General features: G+C 39.8%; 2 protein-coding genes across 8 annotated transcripts in view; one reads left to right on the plus strand and one right to left on the minus strand.

The window, feature by feature from the left end:
* Positions 1-19901, plus strand: part of SUMF2 (sulfatase modifying factor 2) — an 83920-nt gene that overhangs the window by 20787 nt on the left and 43232 nt on the right. Inside the window, exon 9 of one of the 2 annotated variants that reach the window (XM_020991874.2) lies at positions 11927-12132. The exons of the other annotated variant lie outside the window; for it this stretch is intronic. Coding sequence (XP_020847533.1) covers positions 11927-11939 — 13 coding nt within the window. The 3' untranslated portion in view covers positions 11940-12132. Of the gene's footprint in view, positions 1-11926; positions 12133-19901 lie in introns of those variants that run through there. 2 annotated transcript variants of the gene reach the window in all.
* The window catches only part of TEX14 (testis expressed 14, intercellular bridge forming factor), a 137040-nt gene that overhangs the window by 2939 nt on the left and 114200 nt on the right, over positions 1-19901 (minus strand). For 5 of the 6 annotated variants that reach the window (XM_020991862.1, XM_020991869.1, XM_020991865.1 and 2 more), the window contains 7 exons: positions 17802-17929; positions 17023-17234; positions 12603-12711; positions 10824-10898; positions 9920-9997; positions 8560-8665; positions 3562-3660 (listed from right to left, as the gene is read on the minus strand). In XM_020991862.1, coding sequence (XP_020847521.1) covers positions 3562-3660; positions 8560-8665; positions 9920-9997; positions 10824-10898; positions 12603-12711; positions 17023-17234; positions 17802-17929 — 807 coding nt within the window. The remainder of the gene's footprint in view (positions 1-3561; positions 3661-8559; positions 8666-9919; positions 9998-10823; positions 10899-12602; positions 12712-17022; positions 17235-17801; positions 17930-19901) is intronic. The other variant, XM_020991867.1, reaches the window with a different exon arrangement.

The following is a 19901-nucleotide window of genomic DNA, read 5'->3' on the forward strand; positions in this document are numbered from 1 at the left end:
CTCTACCCAGAGAACTATCCTTTGTAGCAAAGAACAAAAAAGAGGAAAAAAAGGCAGTTCAGCAAAACTAATCAATACATCAACCAAACCTGACAGTATATTAAATGTTCTTACAATCATAGTCTCCCAGTTCAGTTAAGTATTGGAAGGAGGTACGTTTTCTTATCTCTCTTCCTTAGAAGTAAGTTTGGTCATTATAATTACACAGCACTAATATATTTTTTGTTTTGTTTTTCGATTGCTCTTTTTTCCATTATTTCCATGTACTGTTTTCCTGGTTCTGCTTACTTCATTTTGCATCAGATAATTTAAGTTCTTCCGTTCCTATCTGTATTTTGCATATGCATTGTTTCTTATGGCACAATAACATTTCATTATATTCTACAATTTGTTTATCTCTTACCCACATTTATGGATCTTGACTTTGTTTCCAGTCCTTTTCTACTAAAAACATTTTGGTGTACACAGGTTATCTCTGTCTTTAAAATCCTTGGGGTTGGGGCAGCTAGGTGGTGCAGTGTCCCTATTTGTGTATCTCTCTACTATCTTGCTATTCTATTAAAACAATGATCTCAATTTTCTTTGCATAGTGATTTCTTGGGATCAATTCTCCAAACTAATTTAGCAATGGAAGACTTCTTAGCTTGGAATAAGCTGATGGCAGCCATAATATGGTGGCCACCATGGAGGCCTCAAGTAAGGAAGGAAGAGCTGTCACTCGGAGGCCTGGTCACCTAGAACAGAATGACAGCCACAGTATACTCTAGCTAAAACATGGCCCTATGTCAAGATTTCACTAAGCGGCTACTAAGTGCTTACTAACCAGCTACTGCTTACCAACTACACCTTACCAACAAGCATTTTGTCAGTCACTCTTCCTCCTTGTTTCTCTTCTTACTCTATTGTCCAGCTCTCTCTCTGACTAGCTAGCTATATTCATAGCCTGCCCCTTCTCAGAGACCAGGGCAAATACCGGCTATAAAATTTCTAGCTAATTGAATCTAGCATTACAGTTTCTAACAGAATTTTTATTCTTATCACACAAACCACCACAAAGATTTGGAAATACTATTTCCCCCTTTCCTTCTCATAGAGATTATTTATAACTCTATAGAGAATTTCAATTTTTAGAACTTTCCATCCCTCTTAAACCAAATCTATTTTAGTTATAGATCAAATCACAGGATTTAGATCTGAAATGAGTCTTTGTAGCTCATCTAGCTCTAGGTGGGCCTCCTTTAATTATGAAATTATATCTAGCTTTTCTCTGAGTCAAAAAGTCCAAGGTTTTAATGAATAGGTCTAATATTTTCTTCCTTCATCATTATACACTCCAGGATGACACATCATTTTTCTCCTAAGCTCCTTATCACATCCACATCACTAACTAATTACCCCTTTTTGGTCAAAACAACAAAAACATCTAATACTATCACTAATAAATACCACTTTACATTTGTATATAGCACTTTCAACTATTCAAAGTCTTTTTATTACTTCATTTTATTTTCATGATAGCCTTGAAAAGTATGTAGGAGCCTAGACATCATCTTCCAAGAAATTATCAAAGAAAACTGCCCTGATATTTTAGAAACAGAAGGCGAAATAGAAATTGAAAGAATCCACCAATCTCCTCCTAAAAGAGATTCCCAAAGGAAAACCAAGAATCACCTACCCAGCAAAACTGAATATAATATTTCAGGGGAAAAAATGGTCATTCAGTGAAATAGAAGACTTTCAAGCATTCTTGATTAAAAGACCAGAGCTGAATAGAAAATTTGACTTTCAAATACAGGACTCAAGTGGAACATGAAGAGGTAAACAGGAAAGAGAAATCATAAGAGACTTATTAAGATTGAATTGTTTACATTCTGGTATGGAAAGATGATATTTATAACTCATGAGACCTTTGTTAGTATTAGGGTAGTTGGAGGGAAAAAATTATATGTATGTATATCTATGGATATAGATATAGATAGATAGATAGAGGGCACAGGGTGAGTTGAAGATAAAGGGGTCATATCTGGAGAATAAAATTAAGGAGTGAGTGAGGATTATACTGGGAGAAGGAGAAAGGGAGAGGTAGAATGGGGTAAATTACCTCACAAAAAACAGAAAAGAAAATGCTCTTACAGTAGAGGGGAAACAGGGGAAGGTGAGAGGAAATGAGTGAATCTTATTCTCATAGGATTTGGCTTAAGGAGGGAATAACACACACACACACACACACACTCAATTGGGTATGGAAATCTGTCTTACCCTACAGGAAAATGGGGGGGGGGAGACGGGGAGCAGGATGATGATGGAGGGGAGGGCAGATTGGGGGAGGGGGTAATCAGAAGCAAACACTTCTGAGGAAGGACAGGGTCAAAAGAAAGAATAGAATAAACAGGGGGACAGGATAGGATTAAGGGAAATAGAGCTAGTTTTTCACAAGATGACTACCATGGAAGCATTTTGCATAACTGTACACGTATAACCTATATTGAGTTGCCTGCTTTTTCAATGAGGGTGGGTGGGGAGGGAGGAAGGGTGAAAATTTGGAACCCAAAGTTTTAAAAACACATGTTTAAAAAAATGCTTTCACATGCAACTGAGAAATAAGAAATATAGGAAATGGGGTACAGAAATCTATCCTGCCCTACAGGAAAGTAGAAGGGCTTGAAGGGGATAAGAGAAGAGGGGGAGAGATAGAAGGGAGGGCAGACTAGGGGAAGGGATATTTAGAATGCATGTCATCTTGGGTGGGGGGAGGGCAAGATAAAAATTTGAAACTCAAAATCTTGTGGAAGTAAATGCTGAAAACTAAAAATAAATAAGTTTTAAAAAAAGAAAAAAAAAGAAAAGTATGTGGGAGGGGCAGCATGGTACAGCATAAAGAAGGCAACAGTGACCTGCTGTCAATCAATCCGGGGTCTCCTGTTAGATCTACTATTGGCCACCTGGGCTAGATCACTTAATAACCTCTATTATGAACGGCTCCACCTGCTGTGAATCTAGGGTCCCTAGGAAGGGGAGGTGATGACAGTCAGGCCCACTTCACAGAAGTGAAGCACTTGCCAAGATTATTTGTTGGCTGACAAACCAGGACCAAAACTCAACACCACTAACCTTTATTAAATATCTACTCTGTGTGAGGCACTGTGCTCAATGCGGAGAGCACAATGAACGAAAGAGAGCACAAAAAAATTATCCTTGTTCATGAGAAGCTCACATTCTACCTGTGACACAACAGGTATCCAAGTCAAGGACATGGTACCAGAACTGCAAAACCTGATGCCACTAAAATCAGGATTCAGAAGACTATTCTACTTCCAAACCTGCCCCATCCTATCCCAATAAAATCTCAAAGACATCCTTTTTCTAAATGGCCATTTTGAACCTAATACGCTCATTTCTTCTTCTATAAAATCATTCTGGGGCTGACATTTGCTCATTTGTGACAATGCAATCTTATCACTACACAAGTTTTCCAAAGATCCCAGATAACCTTAGGCAGAAAATGAAAATCAGACCCACTTAATATAATAAATTAATAATCCCCTAGTGGGGAGCAACAACCTTGGAGAGATCTCTGTAAGACCTTCTTGAAGCTTCTTGTTCTTCTCAGATGGCTCAGACAGCCATCTTTCCAAGTCCTCATCCAGAGTAGAGTGAGCCCTGTCCAGGGGCAAAATGACCAAGGTCAAGTTGAATGTTTACATTTCCTTCTGAGTTCAACTTATTCACTTTATTGATGAAGTTACTAGTCTAAGTCCTTATAATTTTAGAGTTCAAAGAAAACTTAAGGGGTCATAGAGTTAATGTTCCACCCAGTGTAGAGATCACTTCCACATTATTCCTGGTAAGATGGCCATCACTCTCTGAATACCTCCCATGACAAGAAGTTTCCTCATCAATAAAATGGTGGAAAGAACACCAGATCTGGAGTCAAAAGACCTGGGTTCAAATCCTAGCTCTTGCTACTATTTGTGATGCTGGGTAATTCACTTCCCCTCTCTGAGCCTCAGTTTCCAGTTGGGTCATGAAGAGAATCTTCTAATAAAAGAGAGCCTACAAGAGGTTTTGTTTTGATGACTGATTTATTTTTTTGTTTTGATGATTTTATAAGAAAGAAAAAAATGGAAAGGGAGAGAAAATGAATACACTGGTGGGAAAAGGAAGAGGAAAGGTAGAGAAAATTATCTTATACAGTGTGTAAAAGTAGAAAACCAAAGGAGGAAAGCATAAGGGCAAACTAGCCACCCTTGAACCTCATCTCATCTGAACTGGTCAATGGAGGGAAGAAAATAAAGCTGGGTAAAGAAATATATTTCATTCAAAAGAGAAACAGAAGAGAAAGGGGAGAAGGGAATGAGGCAAATAAGAGGGAGGGCAAGTTCAGGTATGGACTAGTCCTAACCAAAACAAACTCTAACTAATGTGGCTGGATCTTGAAGAGGATTTGTGATTGGGTTGAAGGCGAAGGAAAGAGAAAAGGGGCCGGAAAGGACAAGCAGCCTACGGCAAACCTATAATACTGGAGCTGAGCTCACCACCTCTCTCATCATTTTGCTCTTCTTTTTATTTATTTTTAATTTTCATCATTCACTTCCATAAGATTTTGAGTTTTTAAATTTTCTCCCCCCCTGCCTGTCCCCTCCCTAAGATGGTGTATAATCTGATACAGGATCTACTTATACATTCATACTAAGCATATTTTCACATTAGTCATGATATGTAGAAGAATTAGAACTAATGGGAGGAACCACAAGAAAGAAGAAACAAAACAAAACAACAAAAGAAAAGGAGAGCAAATAGTATGCTTCCACCTGCATTCAGACTCCATGATTCTTTTTTTGGATGGGGATAGCATTTTCCATCATGAGTCTTTGGGAGTTGCCTTAGATCCTTGCATTGCTGAGAAAAGCTTATAAGTCTATCAAAATCATCGTCGCACAGTGTGGCTGTTACTGGGTACAATGTTCTCCTGGTTCTGCTCACTTCACTCAGCATCAGTTCATATAAGTCTTTCCAGGTTTTTCTGAAGTCTGCCTGCTCATCATTTCTTATAGCACAATGGGATTCCATTACACTCATATACCACAATTTGTTCAGCCATTCCCCAATTGATGGACTTCCCCTCAATTTCCAATTCTTTGCCACCACAAAAAGTCTGCTCTTCTTTTTAAAGAGCAGGTACGAAACACAGAGAAATAAAAGATAACAGGATGAAGGGAAACGCACAATTAAGAATCATAAGTATGGATGTGAATATTACAAACTCATCCGTAAACCAGAAGAGGATAGTAGAATGTATTAGAAAGCAAAATCCAGGAGCGGCTAGGTGAGGCAGTGGATAAAGCACTGGCCCTGGAATCAGGAGGACCTGAGTTCAAATCTGGATTCAGACATATAACACTCACTAGCTGTGTGACTCTGGGAAAGTCACTTAACCCCAATTGATTCACCAAAAAAAAAAAAAGAAAGAAAATCCAATAAGTTATTTACAAGAAACATACTTGAAACAAAGATTCATGCAAAGTTAAAATAAAAGGCTGAAGCAAAACGTAACATGTTTCAGCTGAAGAAATGACTCAATACCTGATCAAGCCAATGACCAACCTGGATTCCACAGCATTATGATGATAGAGAGGTGGGATATTACCCACCTCCTGAAAGATTGTACAGAATGAGACGTGCATTTTTAGACATGGCCAACATGAGGATTTGTATTGTCTGACCATATATATGTTATAAGAGTTTCGTTTTTCCTTTTTTTCAACAGAAGAGGAAGAAAGAGGAAGGAACATAAAAGCTATTATCATCATTATAGCATAATGATAACCAATAGTTACATGATGCTTCAAGGTTTATAAAGTGCTTTCATTTTACCCTCCCGACAATACAGTGAGGTCAGTACTACAGATATTATCACCATTTAATGGAGAAGGATGCTGAGGTTCAGGATTATAGCCAAATTTCTCATCCATAGCACAAAAGCAGATGATAGTGTTTCTTCTCAACGAGTATGTGCAATAAGACTGCACTTTGCTATGGCATGTAGGCACAAGTCCACTGCAAACAGCCCCAAATAGGGGCAGAATGGGCACTGGAGCCAAATCATAGAATGTCAGAGCTCGTTTAGTCCATTCCCCTCATAATATAGATGGGGAAACTGAAGTTTAGAGAAGTGACTTGACATAAGAGTTGTAGTGCTTAACCCAAGTCCTCCGACTCCCAGTTCAACAACTTTTCCATTATATCAGAGTAGGTTGTGTTAAAAATTATTTCTCTTGGTAACTTTTGTCCTGGAGATTCAGAGCTCCACCCTGCCAGTCTTCTGCTTCAGAGTTCTTCGGAAGGACATCTCTGATATTGAGACTGCACTGAATCTTCTTTTCTTGGTCAAACTCCAACCCAGGCCTAAACTGATTTTATCTACTCAGGTTTGGGTGGAGACAGACTTTCAAGATTAGGGGTGGCATTTCCTTTGATGACAAGTGATACAGGCCCCTGTGGACTGAGCGATCTAAGGAACCCACCCACCTCCTAGTATATCCACCAATTATGGTTGATTGGCACCCCTGTGGGAACACCTACTCTTCGAAGGGCATATAACGCTGTATCCCAAAATCCCAAATTGAACCAGTTCTGAACCGGCCTCTTGGGAGGGGCCCAGTTTTGGACTGAACTCCCATGCAATGCATGTCAAGCCACTTTGAGAAATTAAACTGTGGACACATGTACCCCAATTTCACTTGTCTCTTTCCTAGAGCGGACTTTGTTTCAAATTGGGGTTTGTGGGGTTTGGGGTTCACAGGCCAGTGTCTTTTTTTTTTTATTTTTTTAAAGTCCTCATTCTTTTTGACCTCCCTAGAGTATTTGACACTGCCGACCTCATCCTCCTTCCTACTTTCTTCTCCCTGAATTTTTGTGACGCTGCTCACTCTTAGTTCTCTTACTTCACTGGTATTCCTCTTCAGTTTACTTTACCAGATCCTCATCCAGTACCATCCCCAACATGTGGGTATATGCCAAGGTCCTGTCCTGGGCTTTCTTCCCTTCCTTCTCTGCACCTTCTCTTGGAAATCTCAATCAGTTCCCATGCTGTGGCAGGGCCAGCAAAACTTTAACTGCTGTGATGATTTCCCTAATGTCTTGCTTGGTAGTTTACTGGAAGGTAAATGAATTAATATTGCTTGCTCCAGAAAATACACATATTTATACTTAGCTATATTAATAAGGAAGGCCTTTCTCCCTTGTTAACATCTTTGTGTACATAACTTTATTCCCCCTCCCCTATGGAATCTGAATTAGCATTTCACATGCATAATCCAAAGAGAGAAAAAAAAACCAAATACATGTAGTGGGGCTTGATTCTTTACAGGAGAGAATAATTCTAGACGATTCTCCTACCACTTGCCAAATATGCCCAAGTATACTCAAAGGGCTTTTTGCTTTCACCCTTAAAACCAACTGAGAAGGTTTCCATTCTTTTCCCAAAGACAATTCCATGAATAAAGCATCAGTGTGGGTCTAAAACTGGTACCTCCATGTCCCCCTTGTTGGAGAACTTGGAGTGAATAGTGGAACATTCAACTCTCATACTCTTAATCCCCTTTACCAAATTGTTCTAGCCCTACTGGCCTACTTATGGTTCCCCTGTAAATGACATACCTTTGCCCAGGCTGTCTTTCATGCCTAGAATGTGTTCCCTTCTCACTTCCACTTCTTTAAAAGCCCTAGCTTCCTTCAAGGCTGAACTCAAGTACTACCTCTTATAGGAAACATATCTATTTTGATTTTCCCATTTGCTAGTACTTTTCTTTCCCTAACCTCTAAATTACTTTGCATTTATTTTTCTGTGTATGCTGAATGTAAGCTCTCTGAGAAAATGAATCTTTTTTTTTTGCTTTTTGGTGAGGCAATCAGGGTTAAGTGATTTGCCCAGGGTCACACAGCTAATAAGCATCAAGTGTCTGAGGGCAGAATTGAACTCAGGTCCTCCTGACTCCAAGGCCAGAGATCTATCCACTGTGCCACCTAGCTGTTCCAGGATGGTTTTTTATCTTCATATTTCCAGTGCTTTGGACAGGGCCCAGTCCTTAGTAAGTGACTGTTGAATGAATTAATGAATCCTTGATGACCTCCTGTGAACACTCACAAATACTGATTATTTACTTACTAATATTCTTCAAAAAATGTGGTGTCCAGGATTTAACATTAATAATCCAGATGTGTTCTGGACAAGGCATAACATAGGAACTATAATTTCCTGGGCCCTGCTTCTAGACACACCTCTCTTAATGCAACCTAAGACCACATTAGCTTTCTAGGTCGACTTTGTTCAGTCTTCTGTCTCTCTAAAATGCACTGAAAGAAGCCCATCAAGCCACTGTACTATAGAGACAGAATATGTGATGTGTATACCTCTGTCTAACTCCTCACACCACTCTATCAGCAGCAGTCTTTTCAAACAAGAAATGGTCTAGAGGGAGTCTGCAAAGGTGCTATAATTGGAAAATACAAGTCTCACTATATCTTCAGAGCACAACAACATGGGCACAAGTCACTAACCTGTCTGTCTCTTCTGTTAGGTACAGGGTTTCTTTGGTCCAAAGTACACTGCCATCTTCTCCTTTATTCTGAATTAGCTTTTCTTCCAAATGCCTTTGATCTAGAGCTAATTAATGAGATTTACTTAATCAGAATAGCAAAACATTTAATAAAACTACAGAACTACAGGCTGAAAAAAATTAAGATTGAGTTAATAATCTATTGCACTTAATACATTGCTTTCTAATCCTTCTGTCCCAGGAAGGTATTTCTTATTCTCCCATTCAGTTTCTAGAAAATCAAACTGTCTTCTTTGAGCTCATTTTCCTGGTGGCCTTCTTTTCTTAAGATGTAGGCAATATCAAAACACTTCGAAAGCATGAGTTTTAGACCACCTTCAAAGGATCTTGCAGATAAGTAAAGCACTTGTCACTTACTCACTTAATTGAGTATTAGTGATGCTCAATACAGCTGAGGCTGCCTCAAACTTTGGCATTGCCTTCTTGAATGTTCCAGGCTCCAAAATGGACTCATCCAAGAAGACGTAGAGCATGCTGCAGAACCCCTTCAGGTATCAGTAGCAACAAATGCACATTAGGGCAAAGATAGCGTTACATTTTAAGGACCTATACATGAAGTTGTCCTGCCCTAAGATAACCAAAGACAATGGGGACTGGGAAGGCATTTCCATTTTAATTTCAGGTCCACGGAAACAAAGCCCTCTCATATTGTTCACTGATTTTCTGAGAACATAATTCAAGGCCCAGTGACCTTCTAGGGCACAGTTAGTGCATATGCAACAGGATCTGATCAGATCACATTCGTGCAGGGCAAGTCTACCCACTGGAAATTTCCTCTCTCAGACTTTTCCACAGAACATATGTGCTATTTGTCTTAGACTAAAGTACAAAGACCACCATGCTGTAAAGGGTTCTCAGCCAAGGGTCAGATCTCTAAGTAGACAGAGCTGGCAGCCTCCTTCACAGTGTGATTTTGGGGAAAGTGTCATTGACCATCTCCCTCAAAATCTCTTCCACAAGTTCAACCATAGTCAGCAGAAAAGAGGTAAGACTGGAAACACAAATGCCCTTAGGAGAGGCAACACTATGAATTAAGTTCACGCTAAGGTAAAATGACTGAGACTGACTCCTTTCCTGAGAATATATTTTGATACGGCAGAACTGTGACTGAAATGTGCCTGAAAGATGGGTGAGACAAAGAGAACAAAGAGGAGGCTGACAATCTCAAAAATAAATTTCATGATCACACTTTAGACACACCCTGACTTCACCTGTGAGATGGCTCCACCATAGACTCTTAAGACAGGATCACAGTATAGTTCCATTGTAGAAAGGTCTTCTACAATGGACACTCCACTTACCATTTAATGTCAGATCACAGTAACTCGACCCATTCTCATCAAACACGGAGGAAGAAGCACTTTGTTGCTTCAAATGTTCTGTCATAATATAAAAACAAAAAGATTCAAGGCAGCCTACCTCTCTGTGGCTGTTGCACAACTTTCTAGGAGCAGATTCTCTAACCAATGCATTCCATACAGCATCATCTATGTATGAAGTTCAGGACAAATATGGCCTTCTCTTACCCTGGCACATTCCTTATCTTTTCACCTCTGGGTTCTCAGTGGAATGGATTTTTAATTCCTCGAGAACTGATTTCTAGACAACTTAATGTGTTATTTCTCATTCAGAAATTTTGGCACAATTAGTTGCTATAATGGTGAAGTGAATGAAGTAGGACATCTGAGTAGTGATTGGGATTACAGATGCACTATGAGAAGTCAATGGAGTACAGCTGGCCACAGGCTAACCCTGCAGAGGAGTTACCACGTGGCACACAAGACTAGACCTAGTTCATGGAAAAAAAGCCCAACTCCCATGAGGTAAAGCTCCCCAAAGATCAAGAGGATTTACAAGTATATGCTATGATCCAAGACTAAGGAAGAAATTTCATTATTCATTATGACTAATCTTATCAACAACTATATCTCTATCCAACTCCTCACACCACTCTATCAGCAGCAGCCTTTTCAAATAAGAAATGGTCTAGAGGGAATCTGCAAAGATGCTGTAATTGGAAAATATGCTCTCACTATATCTAGTGGTGCCACTTCAGAGCTCAACAGTGGTAATATCTGTGGGAAAGGCTGTGCAACTGAGCTGCAGGGGTGTGAAAGAGCAACAGATGAGCTCTTTTTCCTTTGCTGAAGAGGGGGTCTTTTGCCTAACAGGCCCACACCATACTCTGGATTCCATTTCCCTTACCTATTTCATCAAGGAGTTCCTGGGAAGGTGGAGGTAGTTCATCAATACACTCTGGTGAAGGAGAATATGCTATCCCTTAAAAATTAAAAAGGGGAAGGGGTAAGAATGATTAATTTAATCTGTTGGTCTAAACAGAGAATGAAGAGTCAAGCTGAAATGATATTCCTGTTTGCACTAGTCCTTCAAAGACTGACCTAGGCTTGGCAGACCTAAACTGTATGTTCTCCTTCACAATGAATGGCCCAACAATGAAGTAACAAACAATAGAAAATGAGTCTCTTTCTCAAGAAAGCCCAGCTGAGGCTCAGACAGACCATGTGGGAGTGGCTATACTCCAGAGCAGACACTTTTGAATTGTCAAGTTGTAGAAGAAAGAGTGCTAAATGAGAGTCAAGAAACTTGGGTTCAAATCCAGTCTCACACATTTACGATTTTATTGTCTGTGTGATCAGGAAAGTAATTTAATCTCCCAGATCCTCACTGTCCTCATCAATAAAATGGGGATAACAATATATGCATGACTTAACTTACAGGACTGTCATGAGGAAGGACTTGTATTGGGGTTGGGGTAAGTAGTGGGAGGGACTAGGCCTATTATTTCATATAGGAAACTCCTACTAATGAAGATTAGCACCTCCTCTGCAACTTAGAGTCACTCACTGGACACTGAAAGATTACATGCTGTGAAGGAAATGGACAAAACCTGGGTGCTGTGAACTTGGGGAAAACATCTTCCCAGAAATAGCAACCTGTAAGGCTGTGTAAGGCAAACTGATTCTATCTTAAAGGGAAGCTTCCACTATCTTAGGCCTCAGCCTAGCAAGAGAGTTTGATGAGACTGACTACGGGGCAACTCTCTTATCCCAACAGACCTGATCTTGGGCAACTCCAAAGTTAAGAGTTACCCCCAGTTATGTGACATCCCATCCTTTTTACTCAGCCTCCCACATAAGGAACATGACTGGGCAGCCTCACCTGAAAGCTTCAATGCTGTCTGTCCTAAAGCTGCTAAAATCCTCTATGTCTCTGTATGTCCCTCTGCTCTGTTATCCACCTGGCAATTGCCCTTCAGCTGATGATAATTAATCTTTTTTATCTTCTAGTCTTGCCTCTTGATTTATTGACCTCCAGTCCAACAGACCTGGATGGGAAAAGTCCTCTGCAGAAGGATCTCAGGATCTCTGGGCTGAAGAATTCTGCTTAGGGTTACCCAGTCAGTATGTGTCAAAGGCCAGGCCTTAACCCAGGTCTTTCTGACTCTGATGTTAGCTCTCTTTTCACTACATAAACTGCCTCTATAGAAATATGAGTTATTGTTGTCATTCCCTCATTGACGATGTTCCTCGTGCTCCCAGGTTCTAGGTGCTTCTCCCTCCTGGAAATTCACTCTCAGAGGCCCCAGGGGAAGAGAAAGAAACATTTGTTCTGAAGTTAAGGTTGAATCTGAGGTTGGGTTTGCTAGAGAAGCAGCCTAGCATAAACTGACCAGGGGATCAGCAAGAACTAGCAAACACTTAACAGGTCATTGTCTTATAGGGGCAGCTCCAATAAAAGCTGATTCACAACAATAATAAAAAATCAGCCACAAAGGCCTCATCCTTCCCAGTAAACTTCTAAGCAGCTCTACCAAATACTGCAATCTTTAAAAGCAGAATATTGTTTTAAAGGACAGACAATATGAGAACTCCCTTAGTATTCCTTAATATTTTGTGTTGCATTTGTCAGTCAACTAGCATGTTCCAGGCACTGCACTAAGCATTTCAAGTTTAAGCATAATACCTTTCTGTGGTCTGCTTTGCTGAGTGGCAGGAAGTAGTTTCCTAGATTCTGCTTCAGCCTTGGTGATGGAAGAACCAAGTCCACTGAATGTGGACAAACTACCCTGTAACTGATCAAAAAAAACAGAGCATTGGCCTCATGCATACTGAGCTAAATAAAATAAACCCATGTAGGACACTTCTGAGATTTAACTCAAATTACCACAAGTTGAATAGGACAACTTGGAAGCAGACCAGTCTATCCTCCACCATCTCAACGAGTGCCTTCCCAATGTTATAAAGATGACCCCAGATTCAGCTCCGAAGACTAGTGTCTCAAAGACTTATTAAAGAAGTTGAAATGCGTCATTTCGGTTCTCGAGAGAAGTAGGAACACCTCCTTGGAAGGAGAGAAAATGCCCTTGGTAAAAGAAGCCAGGGCAAGCTTAGTTAGTACCTCCACCCTCCCCAACCCCTCCCCCCCACACTCCCAGAGAAGTTAGTCTGTCTGTGCTGATTTCTTATCTACTTATGTGGAAACTTAACTCTTTCATTTCTCACACCAATGCCAAAGAACCAGGGGTGCATTGGTGACAACACAATCAATACTGCTACACTATAACCTATCACATCTGGTTTCCCATAGTTGTGAGTTCCCACAACTCTTATCATGTATATAAGGACAGTTTTGCTATCTAGCATCTTTAACATGGCAAGTGCTATCCTTCCTCTTTATATGTAAACAGACTGATATTTCTTGCTAAAGAATGAATATATGCATATACATACAGAGATACTGCCAAGTTGAGGTCCCAGTCTCCTTAACAACAGAATCTTTAGGAAACTCCTCCTTTTCCCAAAGTAGGTCAATATTCATACACAGACTCTCAAGGGAAAGTTGCAAACTCTTCAGAACAAAAGATCCCCCACCAAGGAGCACCCCAGGTGCCTATCACTATTTTGCCTTATATTCCCCTCTAAACTGCTGGAAAGATCTCTTAACGGTTCTAAATTATCCACAGCATTGAACTCAGGCTAAATGGAACAACTTTTGATAGCACCCCAGTTCCTAGGGGTAACAGATTTCCAAATGTTGAGAAAGAAGAAAGATGAGTACTCTCATTCCATGCTTGCCATGCCATCTAGCCAGTCATTGCCCTAAAATTACTAGGAATAAGAAACCTGAAGCATCTAAGAAGGGGATTTTTTTTTTATAAAAAAGTAAAGCTGGTGAGCTTATTTTTGGTGTTAGTACTTTCTCTGAAGTGCTTCGGTTGCCCCATCTGTAGTTCTACCACTTTATCGTTGGTGCTGCAACCCCAAAAACCATCTGGGAATTGACAATTCCTACAAGACCTACCAAGGGCTTCTCAGCTGCTTAGATAGCTGATGGAGGAGATACAAATACTAGAGAAACTGTAGCACTCCTGCACCATTTCCAGCCCTCCCTGAACCTCTGCTGACTGCAAAGAATATCCTTTAACAAACCCCATTAGTATATACAAGTTTGATATGGTTAATTAACCACAAAATCACCTATTTACAGAACAAATATCTAAATGTGGACAGAGAGAAAAACTGGATCAATTTCCCTTTTCAGTTCTTTACTATGGACCCCAAAATAACCCTTCCTAATCCGGTTAATAAAATGAGGAATCAGTGCTGATTTCTGGAACAATACAGAAACAGATATCCAGTGAAGCAATATGACAAAAGAATGATCAAACTACCAACACTGAGTATAAAATATATGGCCTATAATGTAACTGTGAGACATGGAAGAATAATATGTGAACCTTACCCTCAAATTTATTAGGGGAGACCCAACTAGAACACATGAATTAACAGTGAATGAAAGAAAATAAGTTTAAATGACTGTAGACCACCACCATCTGTGGCTTGCCTTCTGCTACTCTCTCCTCCTTCACTTCTGTCTCGCATGGTGAGGGGGTCTAACCCCTCTACCTGTACAAGGGACCCCATTCCATTCTGTCTCTTCCAACAGACTGGTCCCTCTGTTACCCCCATTATTTCACTTATCATCAATCTCCCCCTGTTTACTGGCTCATTTGATACTGTCTACAAACATGACGATGCTTCCCCCATCCTCAAAAAATTCTCACTTAGCCCTTCCATCCCCACTAGCTATCACAACTCTTCTTTATAGCTTTTGTAGCTAAACTCCTCAAAGAGGCTGTCCACAGTAGGCACCTCTACTCTCTTTCCTCACTCTCTTCTTAACCCCTTACAATCTGGCTTCCAACAGAAACGGCTCTCTGCAAAGTTACTAATGAGCTCTTAGTTGTCAAATCCAATGGTTTTTTCTCAGTCCTCATTGTCCATGACCATGACTGTAGTTTTTGACATCGATGATCGCTCTCTCCTCCTTGATACTCTCTTCTCTCTAGGTTTTTGGGACACCACTCTCTCCTGATTTTCCTCCTATTTATCTGACCACTCCTTCTCTCTCTCCTTGACTGGACTCTTTTCCAAATCTCACCCTCTAACCACAGGCTTCCCTCAAGGTTTGGTTCTGGACCTTCTTCCCTTTTCCCTCTACATTACTTCACTTGGTGATTTTATTAGCTCCCATGAATTTAATTACCATCTCTCTACACTGATGATCTTCAAATCTATCTATCCTGCACCAAACTCTCTGCTGACCTCCAATCCCATATCTCCAGTCCAAAAGATATCTGGCAAGCAGCTTAAATTTATCAAGTCTAAAATTAAACTTGTTAGCATTCCTTCTAACCCTCCTCAACTGTTACCTTCCCTATTACAATAAAGGATAATACCATTCTCCCAGCCCCTCAGGCCCACAATCTAGAAGTCATCCTGGGGTTCTTCACTATCTCTCACCCCCCTGCCCCCAACCAATATCCAATCTGTTGTCAGGGCCTGTTGATTTCACCTTTGTAAAATCTCCCTTCTCTCCTCTGACACTGCCACCAGTCTAGTGAAGACTCTCATCACATCACCTCACATCTGGATTACTGCAATAGCTTAGTGTGTCTTCCTGCTTCAAGTTTCTTTCCACTCTAATCCATCCTCCAGCCACTAAAGTGATTTTCCTAAAACACACCTGAATATGTCATACATACACACCCCTGCCCCCAATAAAAGGTTCTCTATTGCCTCCAGAACTAAAAACAAAATGCGCTTCATAACCTAGCCTCCTCCTTACCTTTCCCATGTTCTTATTCCCAGGCTACTTCACTCCTAGAAACATATTCCTATCCAGTGACACTGGCCTTTTGGCCATTTCGTGAACAAGATAATCCATCTATTGGCTTTGGGCATTTTCCCTAGCCAATGCTCATGCCTAGAACATGCTCCCTCCTCATTTAGGCCTAATGGCTTCCCTGGCTTCCTTTTAAATCCCAAATAAAATTTCACCTTCTACAGGAAGCCCTTCTCAATCCCTCTTTATTCTAGTGACTCCCCCCTGTTAATTATTTCCTATTTACCCTGTACATAATTTGCTTTGTGTGTATTTGTTTGCATGTTGTCTCCCTCATTAGATTGTGAGTTCCTTGAGGGCAAAGTCTGTCTTTTGCCTTTTTTTATATCCCCTAGAGCTTAGCACAGTGCCTGGCACATAGTAGGCGTCTAATAAACGTATACTGATTGAAAGATCTTTCCACTGATTTACAATTGAAACCTTGTATATATATTATCTCCCAGCAGAATGTGAGTAAGGCCTGTCTTCCTTTTCTATCACTATTCCCAGCACTTAGGACAGTGCTTTGCAAGAGTATTTAATAAATGCTTCATTCATTCATTCATTCATTTCCCCTGCCCAGCAGAATGTAAGCTCCATGGTTTTGCCTTTGTAAACCTCCCCACTTCAAGAAGCACAGTGAAGTGCATGTAGCTAGAATTTTAGGATTTTTGCAAAATCAGAGACAAGAATCATAAAGGACATAATGTCTGTGTGTGGCTCTATACCAATGCAGGGGGGATATCAATGCCAAAGAAATCTTGGTTCCACTGAAGATATAATTAGCTATAATCGAGATCTAAATGATGTGGTAAAGACAGTATATGACTGAGGAATTCAGAGGAGGATGAGGTCAGAAAGGGTTGGAATAAACAGAGGAGTTTTTCTGAAGGAGTTGGGACCTGGGGGCAGGAGGGCTGGTAGGATGGGTAAAATGTGAACAAGGAACAGGGGGAAAAAAGCATTTCAGGTCAGGAGAATATCCTAAGCAAAAGAAGAGGCTAGATCTTTGGGAAAACTATAAGCCCTAATTCCTATTACTTTTCAAACTTGAGGAGGCAGCCCTGAGGAAGAATGACTGGGAAGATAGTTGCTTTATTAATGTTAATTTTACTTAAAGGCAGGACTTCTAATCTCTAATAGGCAAAAAAAAAAATCCTGGAGTCAGGCTTGACTTTGGCATAAGAATGTACAATAAATACACAATACTCTTACTTACATGGTCTGTCAATCCAAAGGAAGGCATTTCAGAGGGGAAGGAGAAGGAATCAGTTCTCCTGCCCTTTTTACTGCTGGCTGTTGTGAATATATTTGACATTGTCCTAATGGACTCCTGGCTGTCCCAGCAAGAGGTCTCCTGGGCTTTAGGTTGAGATGAACTCTCTTCAGAATAGTCTTTATACAGAGTGATGACTGATGAAACTGCCCCTGCTATTGAAAAGGAGTCAGCAGAGTTACCAGAAGATCTTTTCACAGGAGGTTATAATGGATCTAGAATCCTGGCTAGGTGTCTAGTTCTTTTGTTTTTGGAATTAAATATACCATATAGTTTCCATTGTGTTCAGTAATCAGATCCATTAAGTGTCTAGTCTGAGGCCAAATATCATGTTTTAAAACAAGAACCAAGGACCAGGGCTATCAGACTAAAGGAAAATCATCTGATGTACACTATGTTAGAAACATGATATTTAGGAAATCTTAAAAAGCATCTAATCCTAACTGCACCGACATCACCTTTTGCAAACTATGAAACATTTTTCTCATCAAGCTAGGTAGGTCTCTACAAAGGCATTTGTAAAACTTGCATTTAATGATCTATTTCCCTCCCCACAACAGACATTTCTTTTATTTACTATAATCTTGACTCTATACTCTTTGGCCCAAACAAATATTCAAATGTCAGAGACAAAATAGCAACTGAGCTCACTTGCCAGGTATGGTTAACTCTTGACTTTCCATGGGTGAACTAGTTCTCAGGGAAATCTGTCTTGTGGTTACCTGGGCTAAGTGGAGTGCTGACACTGGTTGGTCCATGGCTTGTTCTGGGTGTTTTGCAGAGAATTTCCTTACAAGAGCTTCCTTGTTCCCATGAAATACTGGACAATTCCTGAATATCTATCACTGATCTAAAGAATTGAAAAGGAAACACTGAATTAATTAGGAAAGGCTATTCAAAAAAACAATAACCATCAAAAAACTCCCATGATTTTTCTGGAAATCTGAAAGTACATCAATTTACTTACTCACGATACTATTCACAATATCATTTTCATCATACTAAACAGGACCTCCCCCCAACATTTTCTGATATAATTCCCTGAAGGTGATACTCAATGTCATATGGTTCAAAACCACTTATAGATAATTACTTCTTTTTCAATTATGCCCTTATAACACATCTGTATGTTGATTTGTGATTATGGATTACTTTCACTGCAAAAACCCTAAGAAGCATGTAGTATAAACGTTATATCCCCATTTTACAGAGGAGAACAATGAGGCAGTCAAATAGCTAGAAAACATCAAAGCTGAAACTCAAACTCAGGTTTTTCTGGTCCCACCTCAGTATTCTTCCTACTTTACCAGTTGTCAAGGACAATCACAAGAGTAATCACTTATTCAATAATCCTTCTCACGCTTATGAGAGTGCAGCACTTCACTCTTCCAGAGAGGGCTGAACCCTGGGCTTTTCAGCTCATTCACTTTCTTTGGCAGCTTGCCTGAGTTTGAATCCCACTCTTTCCCAGCCTCCTTTTGTATGTGGTCCTCTCCCATTAGACTGTCTGCTCCTTGAGGGCAGGTACTGTCTTTCTCTTATTTGTATTCTCAGCACTTAGCACAGTGCCTAGTACACAGTACGTACTTAATATATGTTATTGAATATTTCAAGTATTATATCTATTTTAGAGAAAGGAAACGGGCTCGGAGAGGTTTGAAGTAACTTCAGTATGGTCAAACAGCTAGTACAGAGTGTTTGAACTAGGACTCTTTATAAAACTTGAGTTCTCAAAATACCACAATCTGTGAAGAAGCAGCTTAGAATCAGACATGAAATTCTAGCTTTAAAAATGATCTCCACAAATAAAAACAACTACTTCCTTCATTATTGGGGTCTTCATACCAAAAATAGATTTTACTACAAATTTTTTCCTATAATGATGCCACACTAAGGTCTTATCTGATCAAAACAGGCTTTGAAATCTCTTTGTCTATATTATATACAGGATGAAGTCACTAGACAATTGAAGAACATACATGTGAGAATGCATGAAGTAATTATGGGGCAGTAAACGTTCCAACTTTCTAAGTGTAATTACAGAATGACTTGCACCTGTGTGAGCATGATTCAATTTTTTTCCTTTTTAAAATTTGTATAAATTACTTTTATTTTGACATTACCTGTATTTCCCAATGCATCCTCCTTCCCCTCCCAAAAACCATCCTTTATAAGTGAAGAATAAAAAAGAGGGGAAAAAGCTCCATATTATATGCAGTTTGATATTACATGCAATATTCCATAGCCACGGGTTTAATGATTTTAAGACCATCTTAAGGCTTTACCCTCTATGCTCATATGTGAGAGAACGTGGGTTGGGATCAGCTATAAACTATTGCCGTCTTAATCAAGAATTGAGGCTAGTCTCTCTAGGGGGAAAAAAAAGTACCCCAACATACATATCCTTCTCTTTCAATTCTTTTGAGAATTCTTTTAATGTTTCTTCTCCAAGACTGAAGAGAAAAGACGAAGAAATTACATGAATCAGTTTAAATTAAAAGCATTATTAAATTCACTAAATCAACAGTACTTGGATTTTTTCAGGTTGATCTATCAAAATACAAAATCTCAGAGCATCTTAGTAACTGTCTATTCTAAACTGTACAAGAATCACTGTGTGACACACCAGGCAAGGGGTCAGCCAGTCTTTCCTTGAAGACTTCAGTGAGGGGAAATCTACTGCCTCTTGAGACAACCAATCCCACTTGGAAACAATTATAATTGTTAGAAAGTTTTTTTCTTATATTGAGCCTAAATCTGCCTTTCTGTAACCTCCATCCACTGTTCCTAGTTCTGCTCTCTGAGATCAAGCAGAACAAATC

The sequence above is a fragment of the Phascolarctos cinereus genome, unplaced genomic scaffold, assembly GCF_003287225.1.
Source record: "Phascolarctos cinereus isolate Bilbo 61053 unplaced genomic scaffold, phaCin_HiC Scaffold_5;HRSCAF=322, whole genome shotgun sequence".
Classification (NCBI taxonomy): Eukaryota; Metazoa; Chordata; class Mammalia; order Diprotodontia; family Phascolarctidae; genus Phascolarctos; species Phascolarctos cinereus.